General features: G+C 38.7%; 1 protein-coding gene across 1 annotated transcript; it reads right to left on the reverse strand.

Annotated features, from left to right (window-relative positions):
* Window positions 1-367: 367 nt before the first annotated feature.
* On the reverse strand, window positions 368-16,508 carry mlh1 (mutL homolog 1, colon cancer, nonpolyposis type 2 (E. coli)). The gene is made up of 19 exons (XM_061744610.1): window positions 16,274-16,508; window positions 15,843-15,933; window positions 12,493-12,591; window positions 12,327-12,400; window positions 12,144-12,216; window positions 11,391-11,482; window positions 11,277-11,319; window positions 11,105-11,193; window positions 10,256-10,368; window positions 9,436-9,529; window positions 9,193-9,346; window positions 7,993-8,315; window positions 6,113-6,276; window positions 3,036-3,144; window positions 2,887-2,950; window positions 2,649-2,813; window positions 1,555-1,647; window positions 651-761; window positions 368-558 (listed from the first exon to the last, which is right to left on the reverse strand). The coding sequence occupies exons 1-19, from the start codon at window positions 16,378-16,380 to the stop codon at window positions 403-405; spliced, it is 2,214 nt and encodes a 737-aa protein (XP_061600594.1). The 5' UTR covers window positions 16,381-16,508; the 3' UTR covers window positions 368-402.
* Between the last annotated feature and the right edge of the window lie 8,359 nt (window positions 16,509-24,867).

Below are 24,867 nucleotides of genomic sequence, written 5' to 3' on the forward strand. Positions count from 1 at the left end.
TTCTAGTTTTATACAGATGCTGACATATTTTTATACAAAGTATGTGAAACTCAAGTTTAGATCCCTCCAAGCCTCCAACCCACAGGGGAAATGTTGAGGTAAAAGCTGAGCTCACGCGCTGGCACATTTCCGGAGTCGTTAAGGGACTCGTGACCCACTTACATTTTTCCTGGCCACAAATCCAAAGTCGTACTTTCACAAAAAACCATGTGGAGCTCTGGCAGTTTCTAAATAGGCCATTTAGAAACGCTTTCCTACAACAGAGGAGCTTTTGTACGTGACCGAGCAAAAACGTCTTTTCTCTCCACAAAACAGATGACTTCAATCTAGTTTTATAGAAAGATTTTATTTACAGAGCAAATGTTGCATCAGACTAAAAAAGAAAAGCATATACGGTTGTTTTCAGCACCGCTCAAAGACTTTATAAAGATCCGGCAGGTTTGCGATCTGCAGCACGGAGCCGTCCTCGCCGAAGCTCTTTGGAGGAGAGTAGAGGGTCCGAAGAGCTTTGAAAATGACGTGCTCGACTTTCCAGCGCCAAGAATTCACCTCGGCACCCTGAAGCAGCACAAACCACACCAGTCAACTCTTTCCAGTCGCTTGTTTCGTAAGTGACCCAGTTGTTTTTAGAAAGGAGAGCTGGTCCTCACCTGTTCCTCCCCGGGCTCGGCCTCCAGGATGAGCTGCTTCCTGATGGAGTAGAAGGCGCTGCACTCCCGGCTGAAGTCCCTGAAGCAATCCTTCTCGTTGTCCCAGTTCACCTGCAAACACCAGGAAAAGCATCGTTACTCCGGAGTTTCACCACAAACAGAGGTGTCAAAAGTATTCACATTCATTACTCAGGTAGAAGTAAAGATACTAGAGTTTAAAAATACTCCTGTAGAAGTTGAAGTATCAACTCAAGTTTTTTATTCCAGTAAAAGTATAAAAGTACTGGTTTCAAGACTACTTAAAGTATAAAAGTAAAAGTAATGTAAGGGGGAAAAAAGCCATTAAGGACAAAAGCCATTGAAAATGAATGTATCTTAGTATAATGCAAATATATTAAAGAACCATATATGTGTACTATTGAGCATTCACATGTGTTTCAGAGAGCAGGAGATATGATGACTAGTTGCCTATAAGTATTGTAATGGTGCAAAAAGTCAAACTTCAGAGGCATGTTATCATTTATCCTAACCTTTATTGGAATGTACATCCAAGTTTAGTTGCAGGAATCTGAGGGAACGGATGGAAGAACAAAACTGGACAAGAACATCTGAAACAACCACAACCAAATTCACTCTATCCGGATGGAGCAATTTAACTGGATAGTTTTTTTTTAAAGGCCCAAATGAAATAGAGTAACGAGGCTGTTTATAAAATGTATGGAGTAAAAAGTACAGATAATTGCGTGAAAATGTAAGGAGTAAAAGTAAAAAGTCGTCTGAAAAATAATTACTCCAGTGAAGTATAGATAACCAAAATTTCTACTTAAGTAAGGTAACAAAGTATTTGTACTTCGTTACTTGACACCTCTGACCACAAATCCCCCGAAGGCCGCTGGGTTCTCACCTCGGTGGCGAGCCGCAGGATGAACATGGGCAGACCCTCCATGACGGGGGTGTATTTGTCCAGGAGGAGCGGCAGGCCGGTCAGATTCCCGTCCTGCAGCAAACACCGGTCAGGTCAAATAGTCCATGTTCCAGACCAGATATCAGCACCACTCAAGGTGAACAAACTTACTTATGATTTTTGAAAAGATCCACGTCTATAGATGATATTTTGTTAAGATAACCCTTCCTGAGTGGCAGCTGGATCATAGTTATCAGCTCATGAAGTTACCCACCCCCTTCAGGTTAATAGATGATTCTAAATTGGGTATATTATACATTTCCTGAATCCTTATGGTCCTGTGAGTATTCCAGTTTTTGTATTTTTTTTTTGTATATTGTGTCTCTAATGTTTATAAAACTAAGCTGGTTTCTTATCTCATCGTTATGTCGTGTATTTGCATGATAAAGACCAGTTTGTGACATCAGCCTATTGGCTGTTATAGTTTCATAGGAGCCTAATGATGCTCTTCTAGTTTAAGGCTCACAATGACCTGTAACAATGATATAGTATGGGGTATATTATACATTTCCTGAATCCTTATGGTCCTGTGAGTATTCCAGTTTTTGTATTTTGTGTCTCTGTTGTTCCTAGATGACACAGGGATAAAAGATGGTATATCATTTAGGCGAAAATTGTGTAAAAATGTATGTTGTTTATAGTTTAAAGAGCTGCAGTGACCTCTATGTTGGTCAGAAAGATTCACATCTTAGCTTGAATGAATGCTTAAAAAGGTCCCCTTTAAAATTATACCAAAACAATATTGTGAAACCTTGACAGATATCCTGTACATGAGTCTAAAGCAGGATATGCACCAGTATCTAAAATGTAATGTTCTGAAGGGGGTGGGTAACTTCATGAGCTGATAAATGTGATACAGCTGCCACTCAGGAAGGTTATCATACCAAAATATCATCTACAGACATGGATATATTCAAAAATTATGAGCAAGTTTGGTCACCTTGAGTGGTACTGACAAGTGAATTTTGGGCTCTGGCCCATGGACTAAAAGGTTAACTGTGCTGAACAAATAATGCCGGCTAGTTTTAAATGACCTGATCTACTTCCACGGAAAAGTAATCCCCCATCATTTCAGCCTTCTTCTTCAGGAAGTCCACGATGTACTGAGCCAGACCCTCCTTGGGACCGTCCTCCTCGGTCCAGCCGCTCTCCTCAGAATCCAACGCCAACATGGCCAGGTCATACAGAGGCGCCGGCGTCTGAACGCACATAATCCGTCATTAAATCCTGCACATTACACTCTAACGAATCAGCAAAGTACGTCCTACTCACCGACAGACGGAGCACGCCGAAGTTCCCGAAGTCGTACACGAGTATTTGGTAGAAAAGGTCCTGGCTGGATCAGAGATCAGAGATACAGAGCGTGATGAGGGGCGAGCTGGCAGGCCAGAGCGGGACAGTGTGTGTGCGGCGGGTCGGACCTGAGCTTGGTGGCGTTGAGCAGGTACAGTTTGGTGTGGTGTTGGATCAAAGTCCACTGGGGATTAACGCAGCCCACGAACGAGTGGTTCTGCAGCATTTCCTGTAGACCTGGAGGGAACGTGCACCAATAAAAGACGGTGGGTTTGCTGGCCTCCCTCTTGTGCCAAAGGGGTTCTCCAGCTGGCCCAAACAATCGAGAATCCCCAGAAAACGACTCATAAACCGGACTGTGGCGTTGTCGCTGATCTTTACTGAAGATATCCAGAGGTGTCAAGTAACGAAGTACAAATACTTCGTTACCTTACTTAAGTAGAAATTTTGGTTATCTATACTTCGCTGGAGTAATTATTTTTCAGACGACTTTTTACTTTTACTCCTTACATTTTCACACAATTATCTGTACTTTTTACTCCTTACATTTTAAAAACAGCCTCGTTACTCTATTTCATTTCGGCCTTTAAATAAAAACTATCCAGTTAAATTGCTCCATCCGGATAGAGTGAATTTGGTTGTGGTTGTTTCAGATGTTCTTGTCCAGTTTTGTTCTTACATCCGTTCCCTCAGATTCCTGCAACTAAACTTGGATGTACATTCCAATAAAGGTTAGGATAAATGATAACATGCCTCTGAAGTTTGACTTTTTGCACCATTACAATACTTATAGGCAACTAGTCATCTTATCTCCTGCTCTCTGAAACACATGTTAATGCTCAATAGTACACATATATGGTTCTTTAATATATTTGCATTATACTAAGATGCATTCATTTTCAATGGCTTTTGTCCTTAATGGCTTTTTCCCCTTACATTACTTTTACTTTTATACTTTAAGTAGTTTTGAAACCAGTACTTTTATACTTTTACTTGAGTAAAAACTTGAGTTGATACTTTAACTTCTTCAGGAGTATTTTTAAACTCTAGTATCTATACTTCTACCTGAGTAATGAATGTGAATACTTTTGACATCTCTGATCCCCGCCCACTCAGAATCCCGCATAGATAATGAGGTTAGAGAATGGGATGCTAAAGACATGGCTCAGAGGCTGAATTTCTAATTTATTTAGCAAAAGCTTGTTTTTAAGACATTCAAGGCCTGTTTAAAATAGGTATTAGATGCCATAATAGGTCCCTTTTAACTAAATAGGGGTCAAGACTGCCTTTTCTCTTGTTTCCACAGGGGGCAGTATAGCATTAAGCAGCTTGGCACATGACAGTGGGAGATTCCTGCATTTGAAAGTTCAGCTCACTACTCCAGGAGTTCTGAACACGTTTGTTGTTTGTTTTTCTTGGCATTACGCCGGCATGGAAACTAAATCCTCCGTTGTTACGGGAGCGTGACGTGACAGCAGAAGAGGTTGTGTAATACAGGTAATGGAAATGAGCCCCGGAACAGTGGGTCAAATCAGGACAACGTTAAAGACGGAGGGAGACGCGTCTGCACAGGTTCTGCTGCTGTAGCTGGGACGGAAATGATCCTAAAGCCTTGAACTACTACCAACTACTCCTGCCGCTACAGTGCTGGTGATCCAAGCACTAGTGTCATCTCACCTTGATTACTGCTCACCAATGTGGCTGGGTGCAGCCAAAAAATACCTCTCTAAGCTTCAAATTGCTCAGAATAAAAGCTGCAAGGCTCGCAGTGTGCTGTCCATCAGGTGTGAGACAGAGTACTGAAAGTTTGCATGCCAGTCTCTCATGGCTCAGAGTCCAGGAGAGGTTGGCTTGTAACTTAATGGGTTTTTTCAGAAACATCTTCTACAGCAAACAACCAAACCATCTGTATTCACAATTACATTATGTAAGAGATCAGCACATTTACAATACCAGACAGGCTACTAGAGGTTCTTTAGTGAAACCAAAACCCAGAACAGATGCAGACCGGAAGTCCATAATATACAGAGGTGTCAAAAGTATTCACATTCATTACTCAGGTAGAAGTATAGATACTAGAGTTTAAAAATACTCCTGTAGAAGTTGAAGTATCAACTCAAGTTTTTTACTCAAGTAAAAGTATAAAAGTACTGGTTTCAAAACTACTTAAAATATAAAAGTAAAAGTAATGTAAGGGGGAAAAAAGCCATTAAGGACAAAAGCCATTGAAAATGAATGCATCTTAGTATAATGCAAATATATTAAAGAACCATATATGTGTACTATTGAGCATTAACATGTGTTTCAGAGAGCAGGAGATATGATGACTAGTTGCCTATAAGTATTGTAATGGTGCAAAAAGTCAAACTTCATGTTCATGTTATCATTTATCCTAACCTTTATTGGAATGTACATCCAAGTTTAGTTGCAGGAATCTGAGGGAACGGATGTAAGAACAAAACTGGACAAGAACATCTGAAACAACCACAACCAAATTCACTCTATCCGGATGGAGCAATTTAACTGGATAGTTTTTTTTTAAAGGCCGATATGAAATAGAGTAACAAGGCTGTTTTTAAAATGTAAGGAGTAAAAAGTACAGATAATTGCGTGAAAATGTAAGGAGTAAAAGTAAAAAGTCGTCTGAAAAATAATTACTCCAGTGAAGTATAGATAACCAAAATTTCTACTTAAGTAAGGTAATGAAGTATTTGTACTTCGTTACTTGACACCTCTGATAATATATCGTGCTCTTTCCGTGTGGAACAAGTTGCCAAATACAATTATTGAAGCACCGACTAAGGCAAGTTTTAAAAAACACATTCATTTGAATCCCAATGGTATCTAAATCTGAGGGAATTAGATGGGATATAGTTTAATGTATTGTGATGGTTGGTTTGAGTGTACTTTAGTTTGTTTTAATTTGAAGCCTATAACGTTTGTTTTTATGTTTTGCATTGTTTTTGTACGTTTGCTTTACTTGTTTTCATGTTTTGTCAGACATCATATCTATTGTGTCTCATGTGATGTTTTGTTGATGTCTTATTGTGTTTACGTTTTGTTGATTTATTGTGTCTTATGTGATGTTTTGTTGTGTGTGGACCCCAGGAAGAGTAGCTGCCACTCTGGTGGCAGCTAATGGGGATCCAATTAAATAAACAAATAAACTAGGCCGGGTTCACACATGTGCCTCATCAGGCCGTACCTTTGTGCGAGTTGTCGCTGATCTCGTCTCTCAGCTCCTTCACGCTGGTCAGTTTGATGGTTCGCCGCTTGGGCGTCGCTGCAGCCGTCAGGTTCTCTCCTCCCTCCTCCTCCTGCTCCTCCTGCTGCTGCTGCTGCTGCTGCTCGTCTTTCCTCGGCCGCTTCCTGTTCCGGAGGAACACACACAGCTGTTGCACCTCCCGCGTACAGAAACATCTCACATTCCTCGTCTAAAGACAAAAGGATCATGGTTAGTGAGGACGGCATGTTTAACAGCTGTCGGCCACTTGGAGGCAGAAGATACCCGCCGTCAATTATCTTCCCTCAACACATGAAGCTCTTCTAACTCAGTGGTTCCCAACCTTTTTTCCTTGTTTCCCCCCCTACTTGTGTCTAAGACCAGCCGGGCCCCCCAACCTACGTACTAGCACCAAAATAGTCTTTAATTGGAAAAATGAACATTAATTATGTTTTTTTGATACATTTCTCTTTGGTTTACTCTGTATACATATGACTTTGTTTTTCTCCAATGTCACCAATGTATAAAATACGCATAAAAGGACATAAAAATATTTCTGAAAAATGTCTCTTTTAATATGAGACCAACATTTTTTTTACATTTTTCCTTTAACAACCTGCCGGACTAGATTAAATGTTGAGTAATGATATAATAATAAGGAATGAAATCATTTCCTGTGTTTGTCACCAGTGTATAAAAAACACAAAAAATATTCAAGACATTCATAAATTATTCCTAACAATGTCTTATGAATGACTCATTCGCAAATATCATTTTTACAACTGCATAATTTCAAAGCAGACAAAGTTTCGCGCCCCCCCACAGATCTCTGGCGCCCCCCCAGGGGGGGCCCGGACCCCAGGTTGGGAGACACTGTTCTAACTCACCAACTGCATGATTGTTGCAGTTTCATCGAGTATAAGTAGCAGATTAAGTGTTATCTACTAATGACTGGATCAATGATGATGGTGTTGTGAGTGATGAATGACACGTGTTCGTCTCTCTTGTTCTGTAGCTGCAGGTCAATGTTCAGGCTTGTTCACGCTCCAGGAGCAGCTACACATCAACACCTGCCCCGATCTGCCCTGCAGGCAGGATTACTCCCGGCTGACTAAGTGTTTCAGCGCAGCAGAGCCTGGATCCCATGGAAGTGAGTCAGAAATCAGTCTTGCGGACAAGAAATGTGAGAGATCAGAAAGTACCAGCTCCAGTAACTGTTTCATGTGATTCATGTGCATCATTATTCATTTACTGAACCTTTTCTCTTTTATGCTTAGTCATTTTTACTCATGTTTGAGATGACGACAGCAAGAACTAATATTAAAAAGAGATGTACATCAATTAAGGCTAGAGAAATTTGGAATAGTTGTAATAACAACCTAAAAATGTGTAGTTCTATCTTCAAGTTTAAGGAAATGTTTAAAGAAAAGACTGTAAATAAATATAAAAGACTATGAATATAGAGTATAGAATGTGAAACGTCAATCTTGTGTTTTGTCTTAATAATTTTTGTCTTTTTATGTATTGTTTGTTCCAACGGAGTAATGCTGATGTCTTACATTTAAGCTGATCATAAGAAAAAAAGGGTAGGCACTATAAGCTACGGCTTCAGCTACACCTTTTCGGCAAAGGAAATGTTTTTTTTATTACCTTTTCATCTTATTTTGTAAAAAGTGTGTACAAGCCGAAATAAAGATTCAACTCACAGGTCATGTGATTCATGTGCATCATTATTCATTTACTGAACCTTTTCTCTTTTATGCTTAGTCATATTTAGAGAAAGATTTGGGGATATTTGAGGAATTTGACAACTTTTTTTGTGTTTCCATCAAACGAATTAAAAACAAACCCAGCTGAATCACCTTTGAACATCCTGCGCAGCTCCACTGCCGTCCTCGCCGTCTCTGGGCCCCTGCACTTCCTCTGTATCCAAGATCTCCAGCATCTCTGCATCATCCACGTCCTCCAGCTCCAGGGTTTTGGGTGCCGCCTCCTCGCTGCTGGGACCAGATGGCTCGGGGTCCGACGTCGGCTTCTCTCTGGGCTGGAGGAAGGCGTCCAGCTTCTGGGCGCGACAGTCGGTCCTCACCATCTGGTGCGCGTAGACCCGCTCGGTGGACTCTGCCGCGGAGCTGGAGGCCTTCACCTCCGGGCCACCGGACACCGACAGACCCGGCAGCAAAGTCTGGACACAGAAAACAGCTGTAAAAAGTAGGCCTGTGTTGAAAAAAAATAGATTTCCCAATTCTAAATCGATTCTCATATTAATTCCTAAAAATCGATTTTTTTTATTTATTTATTTTTTCCTTCTTTTATTTATTTATGTATTTTTTTTTTTCATCATCATTACATTACAACTTTTGATTATTTTTTTGTTTATCCCCAAAAAAGGAATGTTTTGTTGGACCCGAGAATAACTGGTGCCATGTTTTTGCCTTTAAATATGTTTAAAGGTATGAAAACATTAAAGTGTTAGGTTATAATTGCATAAATTGTCTATATTTCATTACTTTATATACTGTCTTGGGGTTACATTTGCAAAAAATGCTAAAAACCAAATGCTCAAAAATTAAAAACCAAAATAGACCAAAAATGGAACAAATAAAAACGGAATGTGGGAAAAAATAAAACAGATTTCTTTCGTCCTCTGTTTCCTCCCTGGATCTGTTTGATAATTCTGACCCACATGATGTTTCTGAAAGCAGTTCTATCAGCATTCTGGGAGGTGATTGGTCCTTACAGCATCATTAGCTGCAATACTTGCTGTTTAATCTCAATATAATACTAGTATTAACATGTTGCATAACTACAGTCATATAATTCATGCAACAGCTCAAAAAACAGTTTTAATAACACTAACCCAAATCAATATCGGAATCGAATCTTGATAATCGATTCTGAATCTTAAGAATCGGAATCAAATCAATTCTTGACATTTGAATCGATCCCCAGCCCTAGTAAAAAGACAGACTTTGTAAAAGTGACGTTCAGTGTAGTTAAAACACCTCCTCCTGCCGCCGACGGCAGCCGTTTGTGAGGAGAGTGAAGCAGTCACATCCTACCTGAGTGAAATACGTGCGTGAAGAGTTGGAGCCCAGGAGTTTACTCTCAACGTGTTTCTGAACGCTCTCGATGACGCTGTCCTCATGCAGGAAGTGCACTTCGTGTTTCGTGGGGTGAACATTCACGTCCACATTCTGAGGTGAGATTTCCAAGCTGTGGCAACGAGAAGCAGCAGAACCATGAGAGGAACCTCGGTCTGACTGAATCTAGCGAGGAAAGCAGCCGAACCCCCGGAGACGTACCTGAGGTACAGGAACGGATGTGTGTTCTTGGGGAGGTATGCAGCGTAAACCGTCTCAACCGCTTTCTTCAAAGCACTCGATTCCACCAGGCGGTCTGCAACGACACCACAGATGACCCACTGATCCCCAACTTGGGCTGGGCGATTTATCGAGATTTTAATATATATCGATATATTTTCAAACACGATATGGTACGAGACAATATCGTTTATATCGATTTAAAAAAAAAAAAAAAAAAAAAAAAAAAAAAAAAATATGATTTTGATATAGCTTATTTTGTGACAAATTGACTTGAATGTTTTATTTGAGATTTGCACAAATGTTTTGTTATTTGCACAACTGTCAACCTCAGTGGAAAAGTCTGCCTGTTACTGTCTACATTGTATTAATTGCACAGTGTATTTTAATTTAATTGTTATGCAGGAAAGGGATATTTGTTTTATTTTATTCAAGAAGCATTTTTATTCTATATATGCAGGCAGTTTATTTTTATTTCATTTGTTTTATACATGTTGATATTGTGCAGACCTCTGTTAATAAAGGAACCTGTGTGACATTTGGCACGAGGCTTTGTATTAAAACTGACTGTTTTTTTTAAAGGTTTGCCTCAGAAAAAATGAAGCTAACAGAGATGCTATGCTATAATGCTTTGGGGGAAACCCCAATTATGGCACAGAAAAAATATCGATATATATCCATATATATATAGATATATCCATTCAGCTAGAAAATATCGAGATATGACTTTTGGTCCATATCGCCCAGCCCTATCCCCCACCGAACACTAATCTGACGGGATCAAACCATCCTCTCCACGTACGGTTAATGAAGAGGACCAGGATGCATTTCTTCATGGAGTAGTTTGCGTTGGAGACGTAGCCTTTCATCTTAAACGCCAGCTTCTGATCTTCGCAGCCGACTTCGATCAGCTCCCTGGGAACAAACCACAGATCCGGTCACTTACAGTACTCAGGAATGAGGGGGGGGGGCATCCCCCCTGAAATGAAAACGGTCAAAATCATCCCCCTGTAAAACTGCCATCCCCCCTTTCCATCCCTTATGTCATTTCATCAATGAATGTGGTTTTACTGCTATTTCAACATTTAGAGTCATCCCCAGAACAATTATTTGACAATTTTCTCCTGTTTCAAGTAGATTTTCACTTGAAATAAGTAGAAAAATCTACCTGGGGGACAAGATTTATCTTCTTATTACAAGAAAAAAAATATTGTTCCACTGGCAGATTTTTCTACTTATTTCAAGTGAAAATCTACTTGAAACAGGTGAAAATTGTTGTTTTTTGTTCTTGTTAAGATTTTGAATTTTTGCAGTGATCCATTTTACTTATCCTGTGAAGGACAGAGTCATATTGATAAGTTCAGAAAACTGTTTTTTATTGTTGTGTTTTGATGTATTTGATGTAAGCCCAGTGGATATTTAAAGCTGACAGAAGGCTGCATTTAACTGCTGCTATGTCATTCCTGCAGTATTTCTGCAGGTGTTTTGGTCAGTGCTATTATTTGTAATATATTATATTATTTGTAATCAGCACAAATTATCTGTCCCCATATGATAAAATCCACCATCCCCCCTGATTTTTTTTTTTATAACTGGAGTACTGGGCACGTCACGTGACAGCAGCTCGTGAGGGCGTCTCATCCGGGAATACCTGCTGACTGCGTTGCCGAAGATGCTACGGATGTTGTCCACGACGGACGCGTTGGCCAGCGTCCTCACGTCTGCCACCGTCTCTCCTTGCTGCAGACAGAAGGAGAAATCTTAACAAAGGGAACTAAAACAGACTCACGACGAGCTTCCTCTTTCAGAACAGAAAGTCTCACCTTTTTAACAGAAAAACCTTTTCCTGAGTTGTGTATGGCATACCTGTAAAAGACACACAGCATTATTGTTATGCAGAAAGAGCTGATAAAAGTGAGGACGTGTAAAACACGGACCTGCTGACCACTTCTACGATCCTGGAGTACTCATCGCTGGGGCTCTTCAGAGCTTTCCTCCTGGTGGACACGTTGTAGAAAAGGTCTTCCACCTGCAGGTAAAAACATAAATGGGTTTTCTGTAGGACTGGGCGATATGGACCAAAAGTCATATCTCGATATTTTCTAGCTGAATGGCGATACTCAATATATATCGATATTTGTTCTGTGACATAATTGGGGTTTCCCCCAAAGCATTATATCATAGCATCTCTGTTAGCTTAATTTTTTTCTGAGGCAAACCCTTAAAAAAACAGTCAGTTTTAATACAATAACTCGTGCCAAATGTCACACAGGTACCTTCATTAACAGAGGTCTGCACAATATCAAAATGTATAAAACAAATGAAATAAAAATAAACTGCCTGCATATATAGAATAAAAATGCTTCTTGAATAAAATAAAACAAATATCCCTTTCCTGCATAACAATTACATTAAAATACACTGTGCAATTAATACAATGTAGACAGTAACAGGCAGACTTTTCCACTGACTTTTCCACTGAGGTTGTGCAAATAACAAAACATTTGTGCAAATCTCAAATAAAACATTCAAGTCAATTTGTTTTTTATCGATATAAACGATATTGTCTCGTACCATATCGCGTTTGAAAATATATTGATATATATTAAAATCTCGATATATCGCCCAGCCCTAGTTTTCTGCATCCATGAACTTCATTGTGGTTTATCTGAGGTGCTCCAGGAACTCACCAGGATCTGCGTCCCCTGGTTTCCAGCGCATGGTTTGGGGGGGCCTTTCAGTTTGCCGTCGCTGTAACTGGCTCTGCAGAACAACAGCAGGAGATCATACAGTTAACGGACAGCACATCCTGGTATCTGTGCATTTATTAACGTGTGCTTGTGATCTTCAGCGAGGCCATGAAGCAGATTTACCTATAAGCACACTTGGCATCAGCTGTCTTGGTTGTTATGGTAACATGTGCCACATGGCTTATGCTGGCAAGGGCCTGCAGAAGACAGACAACAGATGGGATGCAGGATCACGGTGCAACACAAGGCTGACACTACTCCACAACCAAAAGTGTGAAGCACTCCTCACCTCTCCTCTGAATCCATAGGTTGCAATGCTTGAAAGATCCTCAAAGGTCTGCAGTTTGCTGGTGGTAAACCTTTCACAAACTATTTCCATATCTTCCCTCTAAGATCAGAACGAAAGGCAGTTGTGAAAAAAAGTCTAAAGAAAGTTAGAAGTGTCATTCAACTGTAATTAAAGTTGACACTCATGCGTATAGGACTTGAAAGTCAGAAATTGCACTTTTTACTTGCAACATCTAAGTAAACACAGAGTTTCATCGTTACAAGAGTTATGATCTATTTTATTCACATTAAGTCAGACATGCACATTGTTTTATGTTTTTTTTACCAGTGCATTTGTTTCTATTCTTTATGTAAATGCATCACAAACTGTTATGAATATGCATTACTGCTTGTTTTTTATTGAGTTGTTCTTATATACAAAGAACATCAGACAAGTGCTCCAATATATATGTAACAAAAAAATAAATATAAAATTCAAGTGAAATTTACAGGAGTAGGGAGAATGACACATAAACGAGTGAATGAATAAAATATTAAAAAAGTGAATGAAAAAATAAATAAGTAAAATGTAAACAGTATTCATCTTTTAAAAAAACTTCTCGTATATATCGGTGGATGTTATACTTTGTTTGGTGTCAATTAGTTTAAGGGATTTAATGTACTCTTTAAATTCAAGTGAGAAAGCTTTAAAGGAGCTTGAGGCTCCTTTTAAGAAATGAGACTCTCTAGCGCCACCCTTCACCACGACGGCCGTTGGGGGTACTGCAGTCAACAGCGAAGCCGGCACGGGAGAACGGGGAGAACGCACATGCAGCGTCATGTGACGTCACATCCGCAGGACAGCGCGGGAAATTCGGGACCGAATTGCAGCACATTTTGCAGCACACAGCCTGTTCAAGGCAAAGGAGAGATACACTAGAGCAGTGCTTCTCAATCCTGGTCCTCGAGTACCACTGTCCTGCATGTTTTAGATGTTTCCCTGCACCAACACACCTGATTCTAATTAAAGGTCCTAATTAGCTTGTCACCAAGGTCTGCACAGTTCTGTTGATGACACAGGTACTTGTATCACGGTGTGCTGAAGCAGGGTAGCATCTAAAACATGCAGGACAGTGGTACTCGAGGACCAGGATTGAGAACCACTGCGCTAGAGGGCTCATTCTTTTGGGTTTGGAACGCTTCATCTGACATTATTACTAGAAAACTTAAAATGTATACAGATTTTTTTCATAAATCTTGCCACAATCCGGCCTCAAGCTCCTTTAAAGTGGGGTGGAGTTTTGGAGTATTTACATTTGTGTATGTGAAATTTGCCATACAGAATGAACAGGTTTATAATAAAAGTGATTTAATTTTCTTCTTGGACAAAATAAAATATCACACTCCTACAGTCAAGTGAGATGTTTATCTTGATTTTAGACACTATATATTGTTCAAATATAGACCAGAAATTGAGAGACTGAGCACAGTGGTAGAATAAATGAGTTATGGTTTCTGGTTCCACGTTGCAAATAGTTATAGGTTATAGGTTAATAGTTATAGGTTATAGTTATAGCAAGTTATAGGCGAATGCCAGATATATATGGATATGTTTATTATTGTTTCTTTATATTATTAAAATAGCTGAGTTTTACACAATGTGCTTCTGCTTCTCTATCATAGTCGTGTTTGTACATGTATGTGTCTGTATTTATATATATACATATACATATATATACATATACATATATATATATATATATATATATATATATATATATAATAAAAATAAACATAAAACCATAAAATTATACGATTTAATCAAATTCAAGACAATAACAATGTACAAGGCACACAACCAGATGCTCCTACACTGTATCCTGGAGTTGTTCCAGGTAAATATGAACTAACTAACTAACTAACTAACTGGTGAGGGAAAGCAGGCACAACCTAAGGGGCTATGGCATTTTTGAGCAGAAATGGCCAAGAACAAACAAAAATTCCAAGGTGTATCGGTGTCGAAGGGATGAAACTATGATGAGGAACTAAAAAAAAGTAGCTCAATTTACAAATTAAAAAAAAATTATAAATCTAAAATAATAGATAAATATAGAACACTAATATAAATTATCTTCATATTAAACTGTCTAAATTATGCAACTTTCCTCCTGCAGCTGTCCTCAGTCGTGAGTGACCACATTTATTTTCTTCTCTTCTTTGTTCATTTTCTTTGTTTTGTTCGTTTGTTTCATTTTCTTCTTATTAGTATCTTTTTTTTTCTGTAGTCTGCCTTTTGTTGAAAAGGATAGGCAAAATAAGCCATGAGGCTTCAGCCTATACCTTTTTGGTTAAAAAAAAAGGAAATGTGTACATATACATATATATATATATATATACACACACCTGTGTGTATACATATACAGTGTGTATATGCAAACATCTTAAAATGTAAATGACGAAAAAACAAAATAAACTATACTAAAAAATATATATATATATATATATATATATATATATATATATATATATATATATATATATATATATATATATAAAATATATATATTAAAGGAGCCGTCTGTAAGAAATGGCCAAAACTGGTACTGCAGTCACTTTCAAAATATTGTTGAGCGGCGTGTACCCTCCCCCTCCTCCCCCCGACCACAGGTTGCCAGGTCGGCTGCAGAATGCAGCAGGAACGTAGGCTGCCATGGCTGCGATAATTAGAGCCGAGCTGGCAACCCGGATGCCGAAACAATACTGACTTGGTGATTGGGAGATAGGTGGAGGGTGGAGCTTCAGAAACAATACTGACTTGGTGATTGGGAGATAGGTGGATGGTGGAGCTTCAGAAACAATACTGACTTGATGATTGGGAGATAGGTGGAGGGTGGAGCTTCAGAAACAATACTGACTTGATGATTGGGAGATAGGTGGAGGGTGGAGCTTCAGAAACAATACTGACTTGGTGATTGGGAGTAAGGTGGAGGGTGGAGCTTCAGAAACAATACTGACTTGGTGATTGGGAGTAAGGTGGAGGGTGGAGCTTCAGAAACAATACTGACTTGGTGATTGGGAGATAGGTGGAGGGTGGAGCTTCAGGCCAAAACAAAAAATGACAACATAAACATCAGTTGAGGGCTGCAACTCCTCTTTTTAAACTGGAATATCCTGGCTTGAGTGCTGTTGTCAGTGACATAAGTATTTGAAATGAACAGGATTTTTAAATGTCTGTTGACATATCAGGGTCATTTTATGATTCGTTTTATTATTGCTCTTACATACAGCTCCTTTAAAATACGCCAAATCATGTATCTGGTATCATGCCTACAAAACCCCCACTGTAAATCAGTTTTGTTTTGCAGCTCTTACCCTGATTCCGGTGCCGTTGTCCTGGATCTGCAGGAGCTTCAGTCCGCCTTCTTTGGCTGTCACCTGGATGTTGGTGGACTTTGCATCCAGACTGGAGCATAAAAAATCAAAATAAATGATGCACTCATTAGTAGCAGCACGTGTGAAGCCTGAATTATAGTTCCGCGTTAAATCGACGCAGAGCATACGCCGTAGCCTACGCCGTAGGCTACGGCGTAGCCGGTGTGCGTCGCCGCGTACACTACGCCGTAAGCTCTGCGTCGGTGTAACGCGGAACCATAAATCAGCCTTAAAGGATGTAAAACAATTGTCGCTCCCCCTAAATCTCCCTAACTTTACTATCTGCCTCCTGGTTATTGAAGCCGCCCCTTAAGCCACCAGTATTAACCCAGATTGCATGCATTAGGTGTGTCTTGTGGGGTGTCAGGTACCAGTTTTCAATCATTTCTTTGACAGCGTTGGCAGGACGCTGGATAACTTCTCCTGCAGCGATCCGGTTCACAACAGTCTCGTCGAGCCTCCGGATAACTCCCGCCATGTCTGCAGCCCCGCATGCGTAGTTTTAAACCCTAACTAGTAGCTGTTAATAAATATATACATGTGTGTGTGTGTGTGTGAAAATAGATGTTTAACTGCCCTGAAGTTTCATGGATTCCTGCACTAGAAACATTATTCACATGGGAACGAAGAGAGAAGAAAAACAAAAAGACTTCCCACTCTGACTCAAGATCTCAATACAGAAAAACTCATGTTGATAATGCTCAACAAAGCCATTATTTGTAATAATAACAATAAAATTAACAATATTTAAGTACCCTAAAGCATTTTAGAATTTTATTTATGTTGGATATTGCTTTTTATATTATTCGGCGCGTAATTTTGGATAATTTTGTTAAGTAGTACGTTTGCGGTGGAGTGATGCATCATTGTAAATATACAATCTATGACGACAACGCGGGCACTGAACTGGAGGGCGGGGCTGCGTCAAACGTCATGCGCAGAAGTTTCTTCGCTGGTGGATATTTCTGAAATGCTGCACTGTAGCGCCACACAGGCGACCAGGGGCCGCGAAATAAAAGCTGATTTTATCAATATTTTCCAAGTGTATTTCTAAACTATATGCCTTAGGATGCAAATTCTAGTGTTTTAAATAAAATTAAGAGAAAAGGGAACTTAAAAAGGGTTCTCATTCACGACAGGTTCCTTTACCAGTGTCTCTCTGCAATGTACAATTCTAAAGTGCTTATTTATTTATTTATATGTAGTATATATTATCTGTTGAGAAGGATACCTAGTTGAAATTATGTAATGTATGTTATATATTTATTGGGTATGTAGCACATATTATAGAGATATTTATGTAGTTTATATAGTGTATATTTATATAGATGTATATAATAGTTGTATTGTCTAGATATTGATATAATATTTATGTAATATTTATATTGTCTATATACTTATATGGATAATTATGTAATAATAGGCATGTTTACAGAGTATTTATATAGATTATATTTATATGGATATTGTGTAGATATAATACTGTAATAGCAATAATGTAAATCCATAGTGTTATAAAGGGGTAGGAACTAGGAAAAAGTGTACACTTCTTCCTACTCCTTTTTTTCGAACATATGTTTATATGAAGATGTAAATGTTTATCTTTTTATTATTATTTTTAGTTTCATTTTATATACATGTTCGAAATAAAAAATCATTCATTCATTCATTCATTCATTCATTCATTCATTCATTCATTCATATTTAATTTTAGTTGGGCATGAGGCGGCACAAAGAGTCAAACACATACAATCACAGTGAAACAAACAATCAAACACGATATATAAACACACAACACATAAAAAAATATGAGTAAAAAGTGGTAAGGCAAGGCGAGGCAAGTTTATTTGTATAGCACAATTCAACACAAGGTAATTCAAAGTGCTTTACATCAACATTAAAAGCAGCAAGACACAATTAAACAGTAAATAACAAATACAAAGAAATATAATGACAAGAAAAGAGGTAAAATAATAAAAAGCACAAGTAAGAAAAAGTAAGGGCAGTAATGTAAAACAGGTAAGCATTTAATTTAAGGCGAGGCAAGTTTATTTGTATAGCACAATTCAACATAAGGTAATTCAAAGTGCTTTACATCAACATTAAAAGCGGCAAGACACAATTAAACAGTAAATAACAAATACAATTATAAGAAAAGAGGTAAAATAATAAATAGCACAAGTTGTTAAAAGTAAGGGCAGTAGAGTACAGCAAGTAGCTAAGTATTTAATTTAAGAGTATGCTTCAGTAAACTAATGTTTTTAGCCCTGATTTAAAGGATCTACAGTTGGAGCAGACCTCAGGTCTACAGGAAGTTTGTTCCACCGGTGAGGAGCAGAATAACTGAACGCTGCCTCACCTTGCTTGGTTCTGGTTCTTTGGAACCACAACAAACCAGATCCAGATGATAGCGCTGGTCCGGAAGAGTTACAAACATCTGCAATGATCACAGATTAATGTTGGAAGTGTATTTTTGAAGGAGGAGAATGGAATGAATGTCTGAAGTTTAAGTGTTTGCTGCAGATTTAGACCAGGTATGAAATAATCTGATCATCTAAAGCCAATAAAATACAAAAAACAATAAACAAAAAGAATTGTCTCCCCCCCTTTTCTCAAGTATCTATGCAACAATGTGCAACATAAGTTAGTGATAGTTTAGATGCTTATTACAATCCATAACTTGATGGTATTATCGTGTGGAAAATTAAGTGACCCACATTTTGGTTTATAAAACTATTTAAAATGTTTTCCTTTTTTTAAGAGAAAAAATAGGGTCAGGGTTTATTCTTGTCTTGTTTCCCTAGGGCTACTTTTAAAAAGTCTTCATCTGACTCTTAATCATCACCTCTCTGCATGTAGCTGAAGTCCAGACCTTTTTAGGTAGTTTAAGTCTGCAAAAATATGAATGTTCTCAGAGATTCTCCAACAGGATTTTCCAGTGGCATTAAGTCAGAGTCTCACTTGAAAGTTTAGCTGGAGACACGTTTGTGTAGATGCAGTAAACTCACTTTGCACTTGGACATCAGATCATCCAAAATGTTTCGTTTTTTTTATTATTATTCTTTTTTAACAAAAAATGTAATAAAACTAATCTATTCTACATTTATCCGCCGGTATCCTCTGATCATAACAGCTCATTCTGGTGTTATGTTGCCTGGCTGCTACGTTGTGGCCTCAGGGAGGATGACCTCAGCTAAATAGTATGCTGCGAGTACAGGCGGTCCTGGGAGTGGCGCTGTTTGAATGTTGTGACCAGACAGAGTCTTTGTGCTACGTTTGGATTATTGTGAGTAATCAGAGGATTGTATTATTCTAAAATGCTTAAGGAAAAATACATATGTTAATAAAAAACATGACTAAGTTTCTTCCGATTGAAAATCACTTTGCTCCACTGATCAGATTACCTGTTTCTGTGTAGTCAACACTTAGTCAACATTTTTAATCAGAATACCTGGCATCCCTGAGAGCTGCCCCGACACAGTTAAAAAGATTCCTAGCGAAGGCTCAGTGCATTTTGAGTCTTTGCCAGCTCCACTTCAGTGTCATGAACAGCTAACAAAAGGCAGACGCAAGCGAGAGCCACAAAAGTAAACTGCACAACCTGAAAGGTCAGTGGAAGTATGAAAGGAAGTCAGCATGGCACTGAGAAACAATGTCCAACATGTAACTTTGTCTCGATCCGTGCTCATTCAGCACTTTTAAAGGTCTTTCTGCAGCTGAATTAGATGGCTCATCCAGCATGAGCACAGTGACATCAGGATGATCTCAAACACCCTGTCTTCTATTAATTATCTTCGACTCTATTGTTTGCCACAAGTCAACAATCATGTTCAACAATCATGCAATTATGGAGGTTTTTCCACTTCTCCCTTTAGGCTGCAGGAAAGCCATTGTTGTGTCTTTGCATCAAAGATGCTTCGGCAGGACGTGATGTCTATCCTGGGACGTGTTTCCCTGGCTCAGCGCAGGATATTCCAGGATGTACTTCAGCAGCAGGATGTGCCGCGGGATGAAATACAATAGAGCTGGGAATAATACGTGTATAAATGTGAAGCACAGTCGCTTGCTGAATGCTTTTTTCTCCTAAACTTACAGGCACTAATTATGATGTCATGTGGGAGGCTATTTGTCACCCATTAAGAGTAAATTTGCTTAAAAGAGGAACCTAAAACATGGTCTCATGAAACGCTTCAACCAACAAGATTCTGTGTCGGCCTCCGGCAACTTGTGCATCTGATTATCTTTCTCCCCCTTCCGCTGTTTCGTCTCTCTGTGCATTGTTAGAGTACCTTGTATTGACTGGCTGACTGAAATTGTTTCAGCGGGCTGACACTCCTGTGGCAGTCTGCCACATACCGACAGGTGCAGGAAAACACATATTAAAGGAGACATCTACCCTTTATTTTTCTTTTTTGCAAAGCACTTGATGAAACATGTGTAAGACACTTACAGTAAGTCAAAATACTACATAAATACAGTTTAACAGCTCCCTTTCCAACCATGCCTTGACTTCTCCCTTCATAACAAACGGGTTTAGAGGTGGAACATACAGGACTGTCTCAGAAAATTAGAATATTGTGATTTTCTGTAATGCAATTACAAAAACAAAAATGTCATACATTTTGGATTCATTGCAAATCAACTGAAATATTGCAAGCCTTTTATTATTTTAATATTGCTGATCATGGCTTACAGCTTAAGAAAACTCAAATATCCTATCTCAAAAAATTTGAATATTCTGGGAATCTTAATCTTAAACTGTAAGCCATAATCAGCAATATTAAAATAATAAAAGGCTTGCAATTTTTCAGTTGATTTGTAATGAATCCAGAATGTATGACATTTTTGTTTTTTTAATTGCATTACAGAAAATAAAGAACTTTATCACAATATTATAATTCTCTGAGACAGTCCTGTATGCCCTCAACCACATTTTTAATATCTACTTATAGTGATAAAGTAAAAACATGCACGTGTATACAAGCTTGCATGCACGCAGAAACAGTGTATCTAATCACGACTTCAAGCACAGAAGTAAATAAAGGAATAATGCAAGCACCCACAGGCTGTCTCAGATCACACCCAACTCTGAACTTCTCCTTCATTGTTGTTACGGCTTAAAACCTGGAAAGGTTTGTAGTTTTTCTGCATTGTTCATAATGAAGATACAAATGTGTCACCAAAATCAGTCTTCAGTTAAATAAACAGCTGTCAACATACGCACATTTGCAGTAGTTCCTGCAACAGCAGGTGCTCCCGGTTCCCATAATGCCACGATGACATGCACACAAAGACACACAAAATGGTGACAACGATACCAGCCACACGTCAGGTTACACACATATCTGCTGCTGAAGTGAAACCAGGTCACCACCCAGTTTCAGGTACCGGTACCCAAAGACCCGGCCTCTCCTTACTCTACCCTGACGATGCTACAGCTTCATTCAGCCAGTGTTGATCCGTCACCTCAACAACCAGGGGCCGGATTCACAAAACGTTCTTAAGAAAAAAAATCTTCTTAAGTGTCATTTTTTTTCTTAAATTCGGTCTTAAGAAGAAAAAAGAGAAGAAGTCATATTCTCCAAAAAAGTTTTTAAGTATTTTCTCAACTTTCTTCTTAAGTTTCTTCTTAAGAAAAAACTTAAGAATAAATGGTATTCTTGAAATAAAAGTTCTCAAATATGTTCTTGACTTTTTTCTTAACTTTAAGACAACCTTGAGCTGTCTTAAAATTTCTTCTGTGAAAAGGTAATAATAATAATAATAACAATAATAATAATAATAATAAGCCTCTAATATCACCTTTTTCAACACATTTTAGACAATTTTAGACTAGTAGGTCATAGTTTGAGGATATACTTTGTAATTAATTACACAAAGAGCCTGTTAACTGTTTGTTAGCATGTTAGTTAGCGTGGTAGTTAATTATTATTAATTTTCTCCAATTATTATTAACTTTCCCCAATTAAAATTTTTTTTTTTTCACACATTAATCTCATCCACCATAACCTTGAAAAGTTCCTGCATCTCTTTTTCTCCTTCTCCATGTTTAGTGAGTGACTGACGGTTAAGACGCAAACTACCTGTATAAATGTTGTTTGTTGGCGCCTGCAATGCAATGACATATTTTAAGAAGTTCTTAAGTAGGAAAAACAAGAAATTTGTAAGAAATGACAGTTCTTAAGACGGTTCTTAAGAAAATATTTAGGAATTTCACTTATGAACTTTCTTATGAAATTCTTAATTTTAGATCTTAAGACATTTCTTAAGATCGTTCTTAAGAACATATTGGTGAATCCGGCCCCAGACCGGTTTCTGCTGGAGTGCTTATTCTCACACTTGTGTTTATGTCTGCTGGTTTTCTCCACCAGAGAGTCGGAGACCGACCAACGACCGACCCGGCTCCGGCAGGATGCTGAGAGAAGTCCTGTCTCTCTTAGAGACACTACACATGGACAGCAACCATCTGTGGAATTTATCGAGGCCTCTCCAAGCGACAAATATAGAGTTTGTCTTTCCACTATTTATGAGAAAGATTTTTTCCACACACGCTGGCTACGAATCTAAACTCAAGTCCACTTTCAGAGTTCTTCCCTACTTTTGAAATCATATCCAAGAACTGCATGAACAGAGTCAGTGTCAGATTATGTCGTTTGTAGATTATTCACGGTTAGTAAACATCACATTATCGGTAGCAGCCCAGTTCAACTGAGGCTCAGCTACATTCATCATCCTTTTGAATGCAGCCTCCCATTAGCTGCTTGGACAAACATGATCTCACCTCCTTGAGAACTGTCGATGCTTCCTGAGCCCCTTCATCATCCTCATCATCATCACCATCATCATCATCATCATCATCATCTACTGTTCTTCCTTTTTCCTGTGTTTTCCCACATGTTTCTTCTTCCCTTGTCCTACTTCCTGCTTATCAGCGCACCAGCTGCCTTGAGACACTGCAAGCATCAACCATAATCATAAACATTTTCTGGATGTACGTAGAGCAGCGGGGGATCGGGGGGGGGTCTAAACAACAGCAATTCAGTAGCTGTTGAGCTGAATTGTCGGCATCATGGCAGCTTGTGACAACACTATGAAAGACACAGTCCTGGTTCTGTCATGTCTGTCAACGTGTGTTCATATGCAATGCTGCAATGTTATATTTACTATAGTAGACGCGATGGTTGCTACGTCCTCTGTTTCTGTTCAGTGTGTGAGGAATGAGAATGTTGCCACTTTGGTCCGCTGAGTTTTTCACATACATCGGTGATATATAGAATAGCCAGGGATCAACAACCTTGTTACAGGGATGTGTTTACCACATTTCACTGCAATGCATGCAGGTTTTTCAGGGGTCTCCATATCTTGGGCATTGGCCAGTATCACCATGTTAGAAGCTGCTGCACCTACAAACAGCTTTGGTTGAGGCATCTAAAGTGTGTACTTCATTAAATAAGAACTGCTATCACCCCCCTATTAGAAATGCTTTTATAGTGACCTTAAAGCATGTTGTGGTGAACTACTGCAGAAATTTCTTAAAGCACACAGGAACTACATTCAGTTTTACTATCAGCTCCCCTAAAGCAGTTACAGACCGCTGCCGGTTTCTGCCGTTTGATTTGGTCACATCAGGATGCAGTCAAAGCCCAAGTCTTCAGGTGAAAATGTTTCACCTGTGCAGGGTCCTTTAATCTGACTTTAGAAAGACAAACACTTTTTTCATGGTGTTATTATTATTATTATTATTATTATTATTAATAATAATAATAGTAATAATAATAATAATAATAATAATAATAATAATAATAATAATAATTATTATTATTATTATTATTATTATTATTATTATTATTATTATTATTATTATTATTATTATTATTATTATTATTATTATTATTATTAGATATTTAGGAGTTCATTTTCCAAATCCTTCTTTTTTACCAGTTCACCGTCAAATTCCTTCTCGGTAAAACTGCTCTTCATTCTTCTTGCTGCTTTCATTCTGTTGTTTATTTAGTTGTAGTCCAAACAATATTTTCATATGCAAATTGCAAACAGCCCAGTCTCCACACCCATTCACCGCTGAAAGCAGGTGAAAGTCAGGTTTGTGCGTGTGCACAGGATGTGATATGTAAAAAGGCACCGATACGTATACACATGATACTATAAATCTGGAAAAAGACATGCATACACACTTTTGTAGTGTAAACTCTGTTTTGAAGCACATAAGTGTCACGAATCTGGCCCCAGATGTGTCTTAGTATGTCAGACAGGCAGACAGGGTTTGAGGTGCTGGCTGACTCTGCAGGAGTCTGTGGACGTCAGCTCATTCTAATCTCCTTTGTTGTTTACTGAACGAACAACGAACACAGTGCACTTGTGCTCCTCACATTTGAGCTGACTTTGTTATCTAACTTAAATGATGTCAATCGCATACTCTGGAGTCAGTTCACGCATTCTTCGTCATGCTTCGTGAAGGCGCAGGGCCTCAGCTTTGATTGAGTTTTTGGATAAGTTCTTACTTCACAACCACATCCGTCAATCACAGAACCAATGCACAATGAACAAGTTTATGTTTTTCTTCTCGTCTGCCTGAGTTACATTTGTGCAGAAGTGAATGCTATATAATTTGGCTTGTTGTTTAGCAACTATCTATGAATTTTTATTGTGTTTCTATTCCAACTCCTCCTATGTGTGCTTTGGGTGGTGCCTGGAGGGAACAATGAGGGCTTGTCTTCAAGTCTTTGCTCCAGCAGCTACGTTGCTTCATTTCCTCTGGTTTGGTTACATCATATTTCATCCTGACACGGTTATTTTCAGACGGACAGTGGAGGAAGCCTAAAAGTAAAATCACCTCGGTTTGGTCTACGTTCCTCTCCTTTCTGGGCTTAAGAAAACATGGGCCGCAGGATTATGTCTGGGAATCTCAGATGGGCCTTCGTCCAGCTCCGGGCTTGGGTTTCCAAAC

This window comes from Cololabis saira, chromosome 17 (genome assembly GCF_033807715.1).
Source record: "Cololabis saira isolate AMF1-May2022 chromosome 17, fColSai1.1, whole genome shotgun sequence".
In the NCBI taxonomy this organism is placed as follows: domain Eukaryota; kingdom Metazoa; phylum Chordata; class Actinopteri; order Beloniformes; family Belonidae; genus Cololabis; species Cololabis saira.

What these genes read in the sequence shown, in the direction of transcription:
- mlh1 (XM_061744610.1), bottom strand. Translation starts at nt 16,380, where the DNA reads ATGGCGGGAGTTATCCGGAGGCTCGACGAGACTGTTGTGAACCGGATC. An exon ending in CCTATGGATTCAGAGGAGAG is followed by an intron (nt 12,401 to 12,492) that starts GTGAGGAGTGCT and finishes TGTCTTCTGCAG; the next exon opens with GCCCTTGCCAGCATAAGCCA. An exon ending in TCCTGCGGCTCGCCACCGAG is followed by an intron (nt 762 to 1,554) that starts GTGAGAACCCAG and finishes TGGTGTTTGCAG; the next exon opens with GTGAACTGGGACAACGAGAA.